At 27.0% G+C, this 20,068-nt stretch overlaps 1 protein-coding gene across 1 annotated transcript; it reads left to right on the top strand.

Annotated features, from left to right (window-relative positions):
• Window positions 1-18,032: 18,032 nt before the first annotated feature.
• LOC107435428 (ethylene-responsive transcription factor 3) lies at window positions 18,033-19,535 on the top strand. Its single transcript, XM_016047034.4, has one exon. The coding sequence runs from the start codon at window positions 18,352-18,354 to the stop codon at window positions 19,093-19,095; it is 744 nt and encodes a 247-aa protein (XP_015902520.2). The 5' UTR covers window positions 18,033-18,351; the 3' UTR covers window positions 19,096-19,535.
• Window positions 19,536-20,068: the final 533 nt, after the last annotated feature.

The following is a 20,068-nucleotide window of genomic DNA, read 5'->3' as shown; positions in this document are numbered from 1 at the left end:
ATTAATATTTTTTATTAATATTATTATTATTGTTATTATTATTTTTCTTATTATTGTTATTATTATTATTATTATTAATGTTGTCATTATTATTATCATTATTATTATTATTATTGTTACTACTCTTATTATTATTAATATTGTTAATTTGTTATTATTGTTGTTGTTATTATTATTATTATTAGTATTATTATTGTTACTACTTTTATGATAATTAATATTGTTAATATGTTATGATTGTTGTTGTTATTATTATATTTATTATTATTGTTGTTGATGATGTTATTATTATTATTTATGTTGTCATTAATATTATTTTTATTAATATTATTATTATTGTTTTTCTTATTATTATTATTATTATTATTGTTATTAATATAGTTATTATTATTATTAATGTTGTCATTATTATTATATTATTATTATTGTTACTACTCTTATTATTATTAATATTGTTAATTTGTTATTCTTGTTGTTGTTATTATTCTACTTATTATTATTATTGTTATTTTTTTATTATCCTTATTATCTTTATTATTATTAATGTTGTTATTATTGTTGTTATTATTATTATTGTTGTTGTTGTTGATGATGTTATTATTATTATTCATGTTGTCATTAATATTATTTTTATTAATATTATTATTGTTGTTATTATTGTTTTTCGTATTTATATCTTTATAATTGTTATTCTTATTATTCTTATTATTATTGTTATTATTATTATTATTAATGTTATCATTATTATTATTATTATTGTTACTACTCTTATTATTATTAATATTGTTAATTTGTTATTCTTGTTAATGTTGTTATTATTGTTGTTTTTATTATAGTTATTATTATTATTATTGTTATTCTTATTAATATTGATATTATTGTTATTATTAATACTGAGTTTATTATTATTTGTTGTTTATAATATTATTATTAATATTGTTATTATTGTTATTCTTATTAATATTGATATTATTATTATTGTTATATTATTTTCTTGTTATTAATATTGTTATTTTTTTATTCTTATTGTTGTTCTTAATATATTATTAACTTAATAATTATTTATGATTATTGAAAGGAAAAATGGAAAGTAATAGCGAAAGAGCAGATCCAGCTTAGTCATATTGTATTCCAATTGAAGGTAACAAATATAGTACAATTTGCAAATATTGTAACCATAAAATGCAAAGTGGTGTAATAACAAGGTTAAAGTATCATTTAGCACATTCTGATTTAAAAAGTAATGTTAAAAAATGCCCCAATGTACTTCCAGAAGTAAAGAAAGAGATTTATAATTATTTGAGGAAAAAAGAACATGCAAAATTGAAAAAAAAGATAATGTAGGAAGATATTCGTAATGAATTACAGGGTAACTTAGTTCCGTCTCGGAGTAATTATGGTGATGATGATGATGATGATGATATATGTATATATCCAGTTGATATGCATCCTAATGAAAGAGACTCATATAAAACTACAGCTCGTGCATCTAAATAAGACAGATGGAAAAAAGAATAAGGTATAAACTTTTTTAACCGTAGAGGTCAAGGATTAGGATCTTCTCAAGATGGTGGTAGTCAACCATATGCTCAATTTCGTGGTGCAATAATTATAAGGGAGCCCAGTCGTAGACAACAATCTCAACAATTTCCTCCAGCTGCACCTTCGTTACATAAGTTATCCGGTGCAAAATAAAAAAATATAAAATATATGTTGACAAAATGTGGTATGAAAGATACATTGGGAAGACTAGTAGCAAAGTTTTTTATTTATGACAACGTTCCACCTGCAAAGGTAAAATCGCATCATTTCAAAACCATGATCGTTGGTGCTCAATAAACAGATATGAGCGTTCAAATTCCATCTCCATATGAAATTAAAGAAAAATATTTAGACATGGAGTATAAAGAGATGCAACAGCATATTGAAAAATTCAAAAAAAGCTGGAAGATATATGTTGTACAATTATGTGCGATGGATGGACAGGACCAACTAAGCTGTCCATATTGAATTTTATAGTCTATTGCAAAGGGTCATCAGTATTTCTTAAGTCAGTTGATGCCTCAGATAAAATCAAAAACTATAAGTATATATACAAACTTTTGGAGAATATTATCCATGAAATGGGCAATAACAATGTTGTGCAAGTAGTCACGAATAATGGTTCTGCATTTGTAAAGGCTGGTAAGAAATTGATGACACAGTACAACTTGTATTAGACACCATGTGCTGCTCACTGTATTGATCTTATATTTGAGGATATTAGAAAGTATGAAAGTATTGCAAGGATCATTTAGCGTGCAAGAATGAAAACCAATTATATTTATAATCATAATTGGTTACTTTCTTTAATACAAGATATATGTAAAGGAGATATTGTTCGACCAGGAGCAACAAAGTTTGCAACAAACTATATTGCTTTAAATAGTCTCCTTAAAAAGAAAGCTTCTCTAAAACAAGTCTTTACAAGCGATGCATGGGCTGAGTATCAATTGAGTCGAACAAAAACAAATAAAGAAGTGGAGAAACTTATCCTTGATAATAATTTTTGGGATTCTGTTACTCACGTTATATGAGCCATTATATAATATTTTGTGAATTGTTGATGCTGAGTTCATACCTACCATGCCAATATTGTATAATTGTTTTAAAAAAATGATATATGCAATCAATAACCAAAGAGAAACTTAGTGGGTTATGGACATCATATATACTTGATGGAACAATACACTTTCTCATCCTATCCATATGGCTGGTAATTTTATGTTAATTATTTATTATTAATTATTATTTTGTCTTATAATTTATATATTAGATTTAATTTTTATTATTATTTTGTAGCATACTTTCTGAATCCACGATTCCAGTATAAAGAAGAAATTGACATTGATTCAGATATTGTACAAACTGTTAATGATGTCTTTGTAGTATTAAATCCAAATTCGAATCGTAGATTTCAATTTGAAAATGAAGTAAGATTTTGTTTATTATTTTTTTTAATTAACATATTAATAACATTTTTTATAATTTTTTCGTTATTACATATAGATAATATGCTTTAGAGGTGCACGAAAAGGATTTAGTGATCATGCAGCAATTGCCCTCTGGACGGAAATGATACCTGATATGTGCATTTCAATTACTTGTTATAAAAAAATCATGTGCTTAATATTAAAATTTTTATTAATATTTAAAAATTTATTAAATTTTAATATATTTTAATTTATAATGTTGAAATATACAGCTGAATGGTGAACAATGTATCGTAATAGCACTCCAACGCTTAGAAAATTGGCAATGCATATTTTGTCACAAACTGTATCATCATTCGCATGCGAGCGTAATTGGAACATCTTCGCTTTAATACACACAAAACAACGAAATAGGCTCGCATATAAAAAAACTTCAGAAATTGGTTTTTGCTACTATAATATGAAATTGCGGATCCGTGATATAGAATTAACAAATCAACCACAATTAGATTCAGATTATTTGGATTTTCTTGAAATTGAAGCTGACTCTGGCAAAGATGAAGATAATTCTATTATCCAATGGGTTAAGAATTTACATTTAGATGATGATGAAGGCAATCCAGATCCTCGAGTCGTAATGTATGTTCACAATTAGGGATAAATGTTGACAATGTTATTGCTGAAGAAGTTATGAGCAGTGATAGTGGAGAAAATTATTCGTTTGAAGTAGTAACAAAGCCTTCAACTAGGCGATTTAGTCCTCGTGTAGAAACATTTGGTGGCGGTTATTCTCAACCAAATGAATATGAGAATGAAGATGATGATAATGTCGTTGATCTTGATGATGATGATGATGAAGGTAATGTTACAGTGGCAATAGAGGAGGAGGATATAATATAGGTGGAGGTGGGAGTGGAACATACTATCGAGAACCAAGCCAATAACCAATAAGCCCATTTATTGGTGAAGATCAATATACACATACAACACAGGATTTTGATCATGGGGTTCGAACAGCAAGCACTGGTTCAAGAAGGCATTATGGCATTTCCATGATGAATCAACATGATGAAGATTATCTTTCTAACTTTTTGGATGCAATGAGTTTAAATACACAAGTTAGTTCTCAATATGGAAATTCTGAGATTCCAATTGTGTATCCAATTGGTCAAATGAGATCATATAATCCTCACGGTGATTACGATATTGATATCTTCAATCATCCTATGTCTCAAAATGAATGTTATAATCGAGGGTATGATTTTACGAAAATATCGATGGAAATGTCGATATTGATGGAAATTTCGATAAAGTTACGGAAACTGTAAATTTTTAGTTTAGAATACAAATTTTTATATATGAAATAACTAATATAGTAAAATGATATAAAAATACAATAATTAGAATACAATAATCATAAAATACAATAAAATAATCATCCAATTAGTCATATATACTAAAATCTTATATATTATATAACAGAAAAACTAACAGTGTTATTATTTATTTTTAAATAGATACAATCCAATTAAACACTAAGACAAAAAAATAAAAAAAAATAAAAAGGATGTGTATTGACATGCTACAATATAAAAAGCCATGTATCATCCTTTATACAATATAATATTATCATATTATTATTTTATATTATTTTATTTCTTTTTATTTTTTTTCTTTCTTTTTCCTTTTTCCCCCACGTGGGAAGAAAGATTTCTTTCTTATCCTTTCTTCTTCTTCCTCTCTTCCCTTCGTCTTCTTCCTCCCTCTCTTCTCGGCCAAATCACAACCCAGATCACAACCAACCCTCTTTTCTCGGCTGATCAAACCCACATCACAACCAGGGAAACAACTTCACAACATACAAACACACAAACCAAACAACAACAGATCACAAATACACACACACACACACACACAAACCAGATCAGATCTCAGATTATAACCTCGCACACATGCCGGCTGAGATCTCTTCGAAAATTCCACCGACAACCGACGACAATCCACCGATTTCTCCATCGATTTTCCACCATATCCACCTAAAAAAAGACATCCCCACCGACATCTGCATTTCCAGTCGAAACCCATCGATTCCGGTGACATTGCTCCGACAACCACGATGGAAAATCTTCCCCCCCCCCCCCCCCCCTTCCCCTTTTCGGTGTCGGCGGTGGATGATAACAGACATTATCGATGACTTTTCACCAGTGTCGACGACATTTGATTCCCTGGTTATACTTCTCATTGGATAAATCCACATTACCCTCCACTTGGACAATTTGTTGTGATTGATAGAGAAAGATATACTTAGCACATCCACAATTACATGGAAAATTTCTCTTATATGATGAGTTAGAATGCCTATTGTTATATACGTGAAACATCAAGATATGATCGTCAATTTGAAGAACCAAGGAATTCTTTTTGGTATTAATAATGTATTAGGGATTATATTTGAGAATTTCTTGTATCTTACTATTATCTGTTAAATTTTCTATATTTTGGTGCTAATTAACTTTATATTTTATTCACTTATAAATAATTTGTAATATTTATAGAATATTTTATGATTATTGTATTCTAATTATTGTATTTTTATATCATTTTATTATATTATTTATCTCATATATAAAAATTTGTATTCTAAATTAAAAATGTACAGTTTCCGTAAATTTATCGATATTTTTGTAAAATTATACCCTCGACATTTTCATTGACATCAATATTTTATTCACTGATCATGACTCATGAATATCATCTTAATACAATATAAAATTTCTTAGTTGTTCAACTTTATTGCTCTATTTCTCAATCTCCTTTTTAGTTGTTTATTGTAAAAATAATGATAAAAATATATATAACCTTGATAATTTTATATATAACTGTTAACGTGCCAATCATGTAAAATTATATTAAATGTTATTGATTTATCCTTTCTCTTAATTTTTTAAACAATTGAGAAGTGGACTATCATTATATTTTTATTAATATGATATCTCCACTCACATGTAGACTTCATTTCTTTTTGATTCATTTTAAGTCCTTTTAAGTTTTTTGCAATATTTTAAAAATTAATAAAAAAAAATTAAATTTGATGGTTTTAAATTTCCATATAAATTTTGGAAATATTAATAGACATTATAAAAATTTTGATCAAATTGTGAAAAAATTGACATAAAGATATGGATAAAAGTTTTCACAAAAACATTGAAAATTTTAATGGAAATTATGAAATTTTTATTATTTTTTTGTGAAACTCAAATATCCTATCAACCTATTGGAAAAATAGAAATTTTAAATAAATTTTGTGAAAAAATTTTATTTTTAAATTTTGCTTGGTAACAAATTGAAAAAGCACGAACACTATATGTGATAGGGGTGTGCATAAAAACAATTAACTGATTAAACCGATCAATCCAATCAAATTCAATTTATTTATATTGATTATTTAATGGACTATATCAGTTATAAAAATTAAAAAAAGATAATCAATTTAGGTTGAATCGGTTTTAAAAGACAAAAACCAATGAAACTCTTTGAAACCAAATTGATTAAAATATAAATAATTAAAAAATACATTTAAAATAATTTGTAAATTGTTGTTGTTTTTGTTTTATTGAATATTTATATTGATTTGCATTACTTAGTTAAGAAAATTAGTTGTAATTGATATATCATTTTAGCCACATTTGTTTTAATCTATCTTGTCTTAAAAATAAATATTTTCATTATTAAAAACGTTAAGAGCTTTTGATAATTTTATTTTTATTTTTTTACACTGGTAAAAAGAGTTCAAAATTTAAATTTTTAACTACTTAATATGTAAAATTCTAAAATTTATATTTTACAAACTCAAGTCTAAACACGATCATAAACTTTCATAATTTAATCCAAACTGATCATTATTAGATTGGATTTAATATTAAAATTGGTTTGAATTGAATTATATATTATCAAACCTATTAATAATTTGATTGAATTGGTTATTGCCAAATAAATTAGTTTTAAAATGATGAACACCTCTAGTCTGGGATATTTCATTGATATTTAAATTCCAATTGCCAGTTGAACCAATACAATTGATTGAAGATAATGATTCTTCCAAGCCTGTTTATTACGATTAAAGCTCAAGGTAGACTAAACCCTATTATCATTATGTCAATTGAATGGGTACCTTAAGAAGGGTAGCATATCAAAATTATGTGCGTCTAATATATTCTTAACATTTGGCATATAGATTTCTCAAAGAGGAAAGTTTACAAATAGATAGGGAAATCTTTATTGAAAGATATGCTGTCTTCATTTCCTTCTTCCATATATTTTTGAAGGAAGGTTTTATTTTATTTGAGTGTTGAAAATTAAGAGATTATCAATAATAAATCTGAATTGTTATTTTTATGATATAAAAATTGATATTATCTATATCTAATTGGTATAAATATATAGTTAATTTTAAAATATGTTCTCTAATAATGTGCATAGAATATTATTTATAATCTATAATTACTTATATTTATTTTATTCATTGTTTTTAATAAAAATATTTTTTTTAAATAACTTCACAGTCAGAAAACCTATAAAAATAGAAGCAATTTAACATGATATTTAAATAAATCCAATTTTTTTTTAATAACTTTTTTGATAAAAAAAAAAATTCTAGTAACAAAAACAACCATTAAATACGCTCTATTTAGCCAATGACACATCGGTGCCTTGTTAATTTATCATTTTCTTTTCTTTCTTTTTACATTTTCAGGTCATTTCTCATCAAGTTTTTACCAGAATATGGAGTTTTGTCTTGACAGGTTGTACTCAAACAAGTACCAAGTCAATTTTTCATAGGGATTTATTTGTTTTTATTGTTACGAACAAATTAAACCACCATATATTACCTAAAAAATAAAAATTAAACCGCCAATATGTTAACTTTGTTTGTTTGTTCCCTTCTTTTTTTTCTTTTTTTTTCCCTTCACTTATACGATTATCAATATAAGTTTATTTAATATTTTTTTAGTGAGTGGTTGGGGAGTTATTGTATAGACCTATCAAACATTATAGGCAATGAAACTACTGCATCGTCATTACCATGTTGCTGAAAATTTTACAAATTTAATATAATAAATATTTAAATTCATTTTTTAAATATGAAAAAAATAAATATGTAAATATGAAAATTATGGTTTATATCATCATATTCTAGCCAAATTTACATTTTTGGGGTTTGTTTTTATTTTTATTTTTTATTTTAAATAATCCATAAAAGGTTATCGTTGTGTCTTTTTATCGTGTCTCCTCCATTCCATCAAACGGAGCAAAGAGAATTAATTAAAGAGAGAATTACGGGGATTAGGGTGATGCGATGAACACGTCATCATGAAGTGGCACGTGGCGGGCTCGGGTGTAACCCTCATCACAACTAACGAGGTGCTCGCTGTATAATATGCTTGGGATGAAACACCCAGCAGTGAAAAAGGTTGCTTAATGGGAGAAGAAACCATTGGCCGATGGACACGTGTGGAATATTGCTTGATTTAGTTGAGGGAGGGCATCTACAGCTGTCGGTTGGAGTGAAAGGTGTGGGCCAGGCCCAAAATATTTATAAAAATAAAATAAAATTAGCCCATGGTCAGAGAGTGCCGCCTCGTAATTGTGCAAGTAGTTTTGTGGGAAATAGGCATAGCCGGCCGGTTGTTTTAACCGGGAAACTTGATGTGGTCCCCGTTGACCACAGACGTCTTGATCAGTGTGGCTCCTGCGGATGACAGGTGCCTGGCTTGTTTGGTCCCGGTCTAGTCTCTGTCCCAGCACCCATTTGGTTTTTTTTTTTTTTTTTTTTTTTGGGGCAACGAAATTAAATTATTAAAGAAATCTGTAAAGCTTTTATTGTTGATGTGGTAGCTTATTATTGGTTGAAAATACTACTTTAAAACAAATTTCAACTGCAATATAGCTGTGCAAGAGTTCACAATTTTTTTTTTTTTTAATACATTGAGGAGGGAAATGTGATCTCTAGATACAATGTAATTTATATTCAATGTAATGAAATACTTTCCTATTTTCATTGTATAAAAATGATATTAGTATATGAGGATAAAAGAAATCAAGAATGGTTGATTTTAGGATATCATTATTGTTTTTCTAAATTCATTTTTGTGAATTCTTATATTTAATTTTTGATCGTACAAAAAAAAAAAAAAACTTAGGTGTTATAATTTATAATAAAATTACTTTTTTTTGGAAAAAAATTCATTTTAAAGTGGAATCGATGAACCAAAAAAAAAATGATATATATACACATTAGAGCTAATGAGGAGTAAAATCATTAAATTAATTAGTCCACATTAATTGAAAAAAAAATTAAAAGAATTTAGGATGATGCTGAAATTGTTGCTTGTGTTTAATGGAGCTAGCCTTTTTCCTAAAAAACAAAAAGTATATATATATATATATACACATATATATAATTTTATAACACCAAAAGTCCATTATGCAATTGAGATAGTCTAATTTCATCATTAAAAAAAAAAAAATAGCGTCTAAAGTCCGTTAAAACAAAAAAATATAAACAGTGTCTCTCGAGTCCAACTGTCCAACTATGATATCATATATATATATATATATTATAAAAATGTACTAAAATTAGTTAATAATATAAAAATTAAATAAAAGAAATGAAAACTAATTATCAGCGCTGCGTGAGGTGGTGAATTTGAGAGAAAGAAAAATGGAAAGGGCTTGAAGATAAACAAGGCGTATTGGTGCAAATTATAGAGTGGTGTCAGTGGGTGGTCTCGCAAATGGCTAGCCATTCGCTCAGACAGTGGGACCCCTACCTCCCATTACGTTCTTCAGCCCCTGCCTATTTGTGTTCTATTCCTTTAATTACTCTTTTACCCTTTTTATTACTTTATTTACGTCCTTGCCGGTTTTTTAGAATCAGGCCGTCATTATGCTTTTTATAATTCATTAAGATTTTGAAATTCAATATATTAGAGATTTCGTCCCTAGAAAGCCTGTTGGTGAATTTTACTTTTTTTCTCTGATAATAATTAGGTTCGAATTCCCCCAACTCATAAAATAAATATTATATTTATAAATTTCGGTCACAAATATCAAAACGCATATACACACAACAGATTTTATAGATTTAAAATTAGTCTTTCTGGTGAATATTATAGATTTAACAAGGTACAATAATCAGTGTGGTCCTTTTACGAACTACATTAACATTTAAAATCCACTAATAAAGCCCCATTTAGCGTTTCTAATGCACTCCATCCAGCTCAAATGGCAGATGAGAGAACTTTGATAAGGGTGTAGAGATAGTGGGCAATCATCCATTAGTCCAAATTGTTTCCAGATAGATGATTTTCACTAGACAGTCCATTTTAAGAAAAATTCTACTAAGATCTCGTTGTAAAATATCAAAGTTGAAAAAAAAAATAATTTTCAAGATTCAATTTTTTAGAAATTAATATTTTAAAAATTAACTTTTCTTTTGTTATATTTGATGAGTAATGGAAAAGTTGAACTTTAATTATTAAATTTAATGTTATATAATAAATTGAGGATAAATATATATTTTAAAAAATTTTCAAAATTATTTTATTTAATATTTTCAAAATGACATTTTTATAAGGGGAAACAGATTTATCTTATATTTTCTTACATTGTTAGGAATCTAATTTTTTAGATCTAAAATTTTTCACTCATGATAAATATCCAAATAAAACAAAATAATCACTTTTTTAAAAAATTATATTCCTACTAACTTTATCGAAACCAGCGGTAATTAATAAATTTGAAGGCTTACAATATGAAATCTCTCATTCTATGATTTTGGAGGCTTTATTTTTCTTTCTCTTGAGTACAAAAACAAAAGGATTAACTATGGCTTTGAGTTTGCTTTTAAACCCTCACTTTTTATTTATTGAAGATTTTTTTAAAAATGTAATACTTTATAAATCTATAAATTTTAAATTCTTTAATAATTTACCTTTCTAAAAGATAAAATTTGAAAATCTGAAATGGAATCAGGAGTAGCTTATCAAATTTTTTTGACATAATCAAAATTTTAAAATTAAAAATACTATTATATCCTTCAACTAATAATAATTTTTTTTAACCATTTCTATATATACATGAGAAAATAATCATTCATATCTATTTTGATCATTATATATAATTATAACAGTTAAGCAAGTTTTTTACCTAACTCCCAAATTCTAATTTTAATTTAGCAATCTTAAAATAATATTTTATGTTACCGTTATTAGATTGCTAAAAAAATTGATTATTACTTTACCAAAGTTTTTGTTAATTCTTTTATAATTTACAATGCCAAACTAAACCCAAAAATAAAATACAAACCCTAAACAAATATTCAACATAAATAGATTAATAAATAAAATTTTATCGTAGGGCATCGTTGCCCCTTGAGCCCTTGATGAAATGATCGGTACATTCTTTAGTTATACAATGCAATAGAATGCAATAAAAGTATAGAACTTATTCAAACTTCATAATCTAAAAGGTTTTTGTAGTTAACTATAGTTTTTTGTTAACTTCATTATTATTATTCTTTTAATTTTAATGGGTAAATTTCATTCACATCACTTTAATTTGTTATTATTTCACTTAGATTCAACAATTTTAAACAATCATTATTAATTTTTTTTCAATTTCTATTTCGATAATGCTATAAATACCAAAATGTTTATTAAATTTATTTATTAAATAACACATGTTAAAATATTGTTAATTAACATATTGACAGGACTGCTTCTGAGACCCTTTTTAGGCACCTAAAATGGAAATCTTACTGAATCGATATCGAAAATTTAGTGGGACCTCTCCATAAATTTGATATAGTCCAATAACATAAAATAATATATATTAAGTTAATCAACCAAAGCACACTAAAGGAACAAGTAGAAAGATAAATAAAACAAAATATATAATAATCATAAAGAAACAAGAAAAAAGACAATACATCAGCAATGGAAAAGTGTCAAATGTGAATATAAGATAATAATGAAATATAAGAAGGCGGTAATGATCAAACGATATTCAAATATAGTATGCACCAATTATCAGTCGAAGCTTAGGAGAAACAGTTTAAAATCACAAAACTATAAGACGAGCTCAATGAGTGAACAAATATCATATTATAAAAATAAATATTATTTTTAAAAATTATTTCGCTCAAGATTTTACCTTTACTCTTTGAAAGTTCTCCTGTTTTGATAAATAGTTTTTACAAAATACTTAATTATTTCTAATATAATAATTTCATAAAGTATAGGATAAGAAAATTAAAACTAAATAATATTCTTAGCTTATAATAAAATAATATTTTTACGAGTTATAAATTATAACTATTGGTAATAAAAAATATAGGTAACATATACTGTTTGTTAAATTGTCACATCAGATGATAATAAATTTTGCTAACATTTTTGTTAGTCTAGTATTATTGTTTCTATATGTATCAAAACACACTCATTTACCAATTTTTATGAATTTTTATCATCTACTTTTAAATGTTAAAAGTTTAATAGAAGTTAAAAATCTTTATTTTATAATTGAATAATATTATAAAAATATAATTATAACCTTTAATTGTTAATATTAATTAATAAAAATAGATAAAAACTGATATATTAGTCTCTTTTAATAATTTTTAAAACTAAAAAGAGGTAAATGATGATTTTTCAAAAGCATATAGCTTAAGTAAAATAAATATAAAATTGAAATAATGTAAATGAATTTTTCCTATTTTAAATTATAACTTTAAATCAGATTTACATAAACATGTTTAATTTTATGATTTTCTCACTTTTGACTTCCAACCTAATTGAGAAGTCAAATTACTCCTTCAATACTATGGTAAACTTACCTAATTTGTACATGCTCATTTCTTAATATCACAACTTAGAGATAATTTATAGGTTCTCTTTCTATAATTTTCACCACCAATTATCATGCAACCACTTTATTTTGAGAATGAAATAATTAATTGGTTATTATACAATTTAAATGTTGGATTCAATTTGTAGGTGGTCCAACGGTACTAACAAGTTTTACTATTTTTGACATATTGAAACATAACTACAAACATACATGAGGAAAAGTATAGTTGCTCAATTGATAAATATGCACACTTTCGTTTTTTGATAGAAGGATAAATATGCACCCTTGTTCATTTATATCGAAAAGTTTTTCAACAATCAGCATTTACAACATTATTGTGACTTAAAATTTTGTATATTTTTGTAATGGTTTCAATCTTGTTATTCACTTTTTTTCATAAGGTGCTTTATTTTTCTTAAAAAAAGGTTGCATTTAGTATCAAATTGTATACTATTGCTTTTAGGAGCTAAATATTTCATATATAAGAATTCAAATCCGACTTGATTGTTGCTTTCTGTAATTAAATTCTTTATGAGAAGGGGTTTTTTTTTTTTTTTTTTTTTTAAACTTCTTAGACTAAAATTTTTGGAGATATATCTCTTTTTTCTTTTCTTTTTTTTTTTCCCCTTTTTTTCTTGAATTGATTATCTAAATTTAAAAGCTTAAATAGACTTGATTTCTTGTTTCTCAAAAGAAAAAGAAAAAAAAAGAAAAAAAAAAAGGAAATACGTGCGCATGCGTGTGTGTATGTACACACACACACACATATATATATATATATATATATATATATATATATTTTTTTTTTTTCCATACAAGAATAGAAATGTTTGCTTACAATTTTTTATGTATCCACATAAAATTTTGACAACTGAAGTTGATCCGATAATATATTTTTCAGACTCAAACCTTTAAGGTTGTGGGTTAAGTCATCTTCCCCTCTTTTTTAGATAATATTTTTATTCTAAGCCTCATGAAATATAGACATGGAAATTATATATATATATATATATATATATAATTTCCATGTCTCTAAATAATATAGTTTAGGGTAAATTACATAAACCACCAGTTCATTATTTGATCCTTAGAAATAACTTCTTTAAACTATTAACATAATAAATAAACTCCCCAACTATGACTATATAACACATCATCCCCTTACTAATTTTTTATTTTATTTTAAAAACCAATTAAATACAAAAAGTTATTTTAGAAACACCTTTTTGACATATGTATCATACACTTTTCCAAATAAATTGATCAAAATTTTTTTGTTATCTAAAAATTGAAAATAAAAAAATATTAATATTAATTAATGAATTTATTCATTATGGAAATTTATGCAATTTAATTTTAAAATTTTTATAGATTTTTTTGAAGGGTAATTTTTACTTGATATATTTTTTTCTTTAGCATGCACATTGTTAATAGTTTAAGAGGGTTTTTTTTGTAATATCTGAGATTATTTATAAGTGTCAAATAGTTTATGGCAGATCTGACAATATGTGTCAAATTTTTTTTACTCAAACCAAACCCATGAAGCTTTCATGTTAAGATATATCCAAATCCATTTAGTAAATTATCACGTAATCTCTAATTCGTTAACATGTTAAACTTAATTAGAAAAAATATTTTTTAATGAAAATAAAAAATGTACTTGATTAATAGTTCATACTTTATATTAAAAAATAATAAAAATAATCATAATTACAATAATACAGATTATATTTGTAGACAATACAAAAAATAAATAAAAAATAATAATAGGATAAATCCTATCATATATTAATTTTTGATACCTGTTAAAAAAAAAACACATACTTATATCATTTTTCAAACTCTAAGACCCCCCCCCCCCCAACAAAAAAAAAAAAAAAAAAAACAAAACAGAACACACACACACACACACAAACATATATATATATATATATATATATATAATAATAATAATTAAAGTATAATATATATATATATACACACATATATAATTTTTAATTACAAAGAAAAAATAAAACAATTGGAGAAATCAATAAATTGTGATCTATATAATTTATTCATAGACAAGTGATTAGAATTAAGATCTTCAACTTATTTATTTATTTATTTTTTTATCATTGTTTGTGCTTGGCTTTTAATCTTAAGAGTTGATTGTTGATTTAGTGGATAATATCAAACTAATTAAGTAGCAAAAGAAATTGAAAAAAGATAAATAAATTCAATTTATACATGTGCTGAAATATATTTATAGTGTTAAGCAAACAAACACACGCTAGCATCCAACAAAAACAAACAGAAGATCCAGGTTTAGTGATTCATATGCCAAAAAAAAAAAAAAAAAAAAAAAAAGGAAGTGAAAGTGAATTTGAATCGTGTTGGAAAGTGATTTATATGCAAACCCTTAAAAATGAAGGTGGATTTGTAATGTGTTGGAATTTGCTACGTTTACTTCTGCAGTTGCTTGTTTAATTTGTAAATGTGAACTTATATTTATAATTATAAATGTTCGCTTAAGCAATGTTGCTCAATTTATGTCCAACCATGCTACTGTGACAGTATATTTTTTAACTTTTTTTTTTTTTTTTGGTGATTAAAAAGAAAAGAAGGTGAGAAATATTAAAAGTTAAATTAAAATACAGCATCACATCAGTATTATTTATAATAAATTTATGAGAATTAATAGTTGCACTTCAAAACTTAATAGTCCCATAATTTTTTAATTATCGAAATTACCCCTATTAAATTTGTTAAAAAAAACTCTAACCTTGTTCCCCACTTGAATCTATTATCCAATACTACATTCCAAAGTGCCCAAAGTTGTTCCCATGCCAACCTTTAGATCATATTCTTGGCATATATGCGCTCATATCATCAGTATAAACGTTCCAATAGGTCAATGCCCACAATTTCAATCGTCGGAGATATGATGCCAATTTTATCACAAACTAATCTGGTTGTCGGAAATTCCCCATCCACATTTGGGAACACACTGTTACCCTATCTTCCTTCATAAGAGTGAAGGGGTCCTCGAGAATGGGAAGCAAAAGTACAAAAATAAAAATGGTTATACAATATGGTGGTGAAGTCTTCGGCACTCTGAGCCCTTTGGAAAGCGACTTCTCCACAGGAGCTGCAGAGTGCAGAGGCTTCGAAGTTGGTCAAGTTAAGAATGATTTGCTGGAGATCGTTCTCGTTCTCCTTCAAAATTTGGAGCATGCGACCCAGAGATGATGAAGTTTTTGGGATGGTGCTGCTACTCTTCTTCTGCTGCTTCTTCTTAAATTAATTTTCAAAGGAAGTACGTTTTTTTATTTTTAGTATTTTGGTATTTTTGATATTTCACCATAAATGGGACCGTGTAGAGATAAAATGAAAATGATTACTGATAGCAAAACTATTATTTGCTTGTACAATAATTTTGAATTCAAATCTCACGAATAACAAAATTTCCTAGTTGAAAAATTAAAATTATTGAATATATTATGATATTATAACGATTATAATTTTTTTTTAACCTAATACTCTGATTCATCTACTGTTGTTAAAATAGAGTGAAAATTTTACTGACCCTTACAAGGTTTCCCCAAAAAACAAGAAAAAATAAAATAAAAAATTCCCCTAATAGAATTACGTAAGTTTCAAAATTCATCATTTACCACAATAGCATTTAACCTATATACGTTATCCAAAAAAAAAAAAAAAAAAACTTTTTGACTAAATTAATTTATAAAAAATCTATTTTGCTCTTAATAACAAATCGAGTATTGGACTTTTACAATGATTTGCATTTTTACGTGTTATTTTATATTATTTTGCAACAAAAAAGAAAAAAAAGAAAATACTATATACGAAGCATTAACTTAATAAAATGTTTGAATTTTATATTGGTGTGCATTTTATATATATTGCTTTCTTTTATAATATACAATTAAAAAAAGGACAAACTATCGATTTAATATTTATTTCTACATATGTAAAGGTAGAATAGACTTTTTATAAGTCTAAAATTTCATAAATGTTGGGATAGTAAATGATGAATTTTGAACTCAGGAGATGATGCTATAGCAAATTAAAAGGTCTTAAATTTTCTTCAAAAATATACTTTTTAAAGATCACATTTTTTTGGTTATTATTAAAATTATTTTAAATAAAATTTTAAACATTTGAATTATTCCAAACTTGGTATCAAAATATAAAGAAAAAAAAGTAAAGCAAAATAGTCTTCAACTTCAAATCAATCTTACAATTTAAATAAAAACACACATTAAAATGGACTGGAAAAATGTCCACAATGATTACCGCTCCCTTCTACATTGTTAATTATTTTTCAATCGTCTTTTATAAGTTACACAATATATAATTTGTTTGATTAGCTATGTTTTTTCACCAAAAATAGATTAGCTATGTGTGATTTATTAAAAAGAAAATTAATTTCTTAAATAAAATTAAACTTGAACAAAATAAAAAAACATTTGTTACCTTAGTTTTTTAATTAGAAAAATTAATTTTGCTCCCAGCAACAAAAAATAATAATAAATACTTTAATATTTAAACTTATCGAGCACCTTTGTTTTACTAATGATAACAAGTTATAACTGAAAAAAAAAAAAAAAAAAAAAAAACCACACAAAAGAACGAAAACAGCAAGTAGGAGAATATCTAAATTTATACTTACGTAAGTAGGAGAATATTTAAATTTATACTTACCCTTCAGTACCATTAAGAACGTATGATAGAATAGTCAAAACAGGTAAGTAAAAATAAATTTATATATTTTACCCAAAAAAATTATATAAAAAAGAAAAAAAATTATATTATTTTGTGACTTAGATATAAAGTAAAAATAAACAAAAAATATAGAATTTTCCTGTCTTATTTATATATAAACGTGTTCATTTTTTGTTTTAAAAAAATTTATTGGACTCGTTTTAGAATTTAGAATTCTACAATCCAGGGCAGTGATAAAGTAATAATAATAGAATCAGACAGAGGGGCCATATATATATAATATATATAAACGGAAAATGAAGAAACTAAATGGCAATTACGTCATTTCATTATATCATTTCCCAAATTTCCACTGGTTAGCGAGTTAAAAAAAGGGCAAAATCATAACAAGCGATGAACCCGGATTTGTCGTACCGGAGAGGGCAAAAAAAAAAAAAAAAAAAAAAAAAAAAAAAAAAAAATCAACGAGAGAGAAAGCGATCAGAAAAGAAAAGCCAAGAGAGAGAGAGAGAGAGAGAGAGAAGAGGTAAGAGGAGAGAAAACCACAACCAGAGAGAGAGAGACAGGAAAAAAAAGAAAAAAACAAAGATGGAGAGCCAAGAACAAGATTAACAAGTTATTCAAGGAGGTGGTAGCCCAATAAGACCCAATTTTTTCTCATCCCACCTACCATCTCCGAATAATTTCCTTTTTCTTTATTCATTTTTATTTATTTATTTTTAATCTTTTTCCCCACCACCCCATGCGGCGAGGAGGAGGAGGAGGAGGAGGAGGAGGAGGAGTAGGAGGGAGAGCCACAGATCCAGCATCGTCAAGATTACGAATTGAGAACAAACCCATCGTTGGTCCAGATTCTAATAAATCCCCACTTCAAGAAATTAGATTTCGAGGCGTTCGCAAGCGTCCCTGGGGAAGATTCGCCGCCGAGATCAGAGACCCTTGGAAGAAGACCCGTGTTTGGCTTGGCACTTTTGACTCCGCCGAGGACGCCGCACGCGCCTACGACGCCGCCGCTCGGTCTTTACGTGGGCCCAAAGCCAAGACCAACTTTCCCTTGCCGGCGAACCCTCATTCCGGCCTTACCCATATCCCCCTTTACCACCAGCATGAGTTCCACGACGACAGGGTTTCGTCCAAGATTGATGTTATTCAGGCCAGCCGGCCAACCTCTAGCAGCCTCAGCAGCACCGTTGAGTCCTTCAGTGGGCCCAGGGTTTCGACCCGTGAACAACCGGTCAGGCCTGTCGTCGTTCCCAGGCTGACCCGTAGGGCTTCCAACCCGGTTCCGCCTGATGATGATTGCCACAGCGACTGCGATTCGTCTTCCTCTGTTGTTGATGACGCCGCCGCCGATTGCGTCCTCACATCTTCCTCGGTTCAGAGAATCTTGCCCTTCGATCTCAACCTACCTCCTCCAATGATGATGATGGACGGTCCGGATTTCTTCGGTGATGATGATCTTAAAGCCACCGCTTTATGCCTCTAATATATATCTTCTTTGCTTGATTAAAAATGGATCTTAATAACGGTCCTTTTTTTTTTTTTTGGTCATTTCTTCTGTTTTTGTTCTATTTTTACTCGGGAAAAAATGATTAAAAAAAAAAAAGAAGTAAAATTTGGTACTCTGGATATGGTGGCAGAAGATAATTTGTTTTTTTTTTATTTTTTATTTTATTTTCCCTAATTCTACTTTGTTAGATTATTGTGTTGTAGAATAGCATTCTGGTTTTTTATCCAACATCATGGGCTTTCGAATATTGTCTGTATTGTTGAAGCTAATATAGATCTTGTTACCAATCTAAGTGGATCTTATTTGGGTTTTGCCTCTTTCATCTGATTCCCATCACTCCCAACATTTTTTTTTTTCCCCTATGTGTACAAGACGTTGTCTAATAAAAAACAATAATAGTTAATGATTTTAATTTTCGTTTTTTTCCTTTCCATTTTTATACATGAATTCTCTTTGTCATTTCCTTTTCTTAATATTCAATATTCATTGCATTTCATGATTAAACTAAAAAAGCCAGTAGATTTATAAGAAAACCCTGGTTTTGAAATTTTATGGTTTTTGATATTGGATGCATATTATTCTTTCTTTTAACTATTACAGAAATTTTAAAAGGATAAGACTAAAGTCAATGTTAAGACTTGTAGAGGATAGGCAATGATCCCAGACGCATAAAATTTGGAAATGGAAGCAAGTGGATTGTTGGTGATGAAGAAGATGATGATGATGAGCTTCTGTTTGGTTAGAAGGGCATACCATATATTTTTTTTTTGATAGGGTTTCTGATAAGAACCATTAATTGCACATGTGGATGCAGATTCTTCTACCCACTACAACTTGTTGAAAGATTTTGAGAGTATTACATATCCATTATACCCAAAACCCAAGAAGCTCTGCACTGCACTGCTCTCTGCACCCTTCCCCAGCTATAGCCTTGCCATTTTCATTTGCT

This window comes from Ziziphus jujuba, chromosome 4 (genome assembly GCF_031755915.1).
Source record: "Ziziphus jujuba cultivar Dongzao chromosome 4, ASM3175591v1".
Lineage (NCBI taxonomy): Eukaryota > Viridiplantae > Streptophyta > Magnoliopsida > Rosales > Rhamnaceae > Ziziphus > Ziziphus jujuba.
This window is presented reverse-complemented; position numbering and strand designations above follow the sequence as displayed.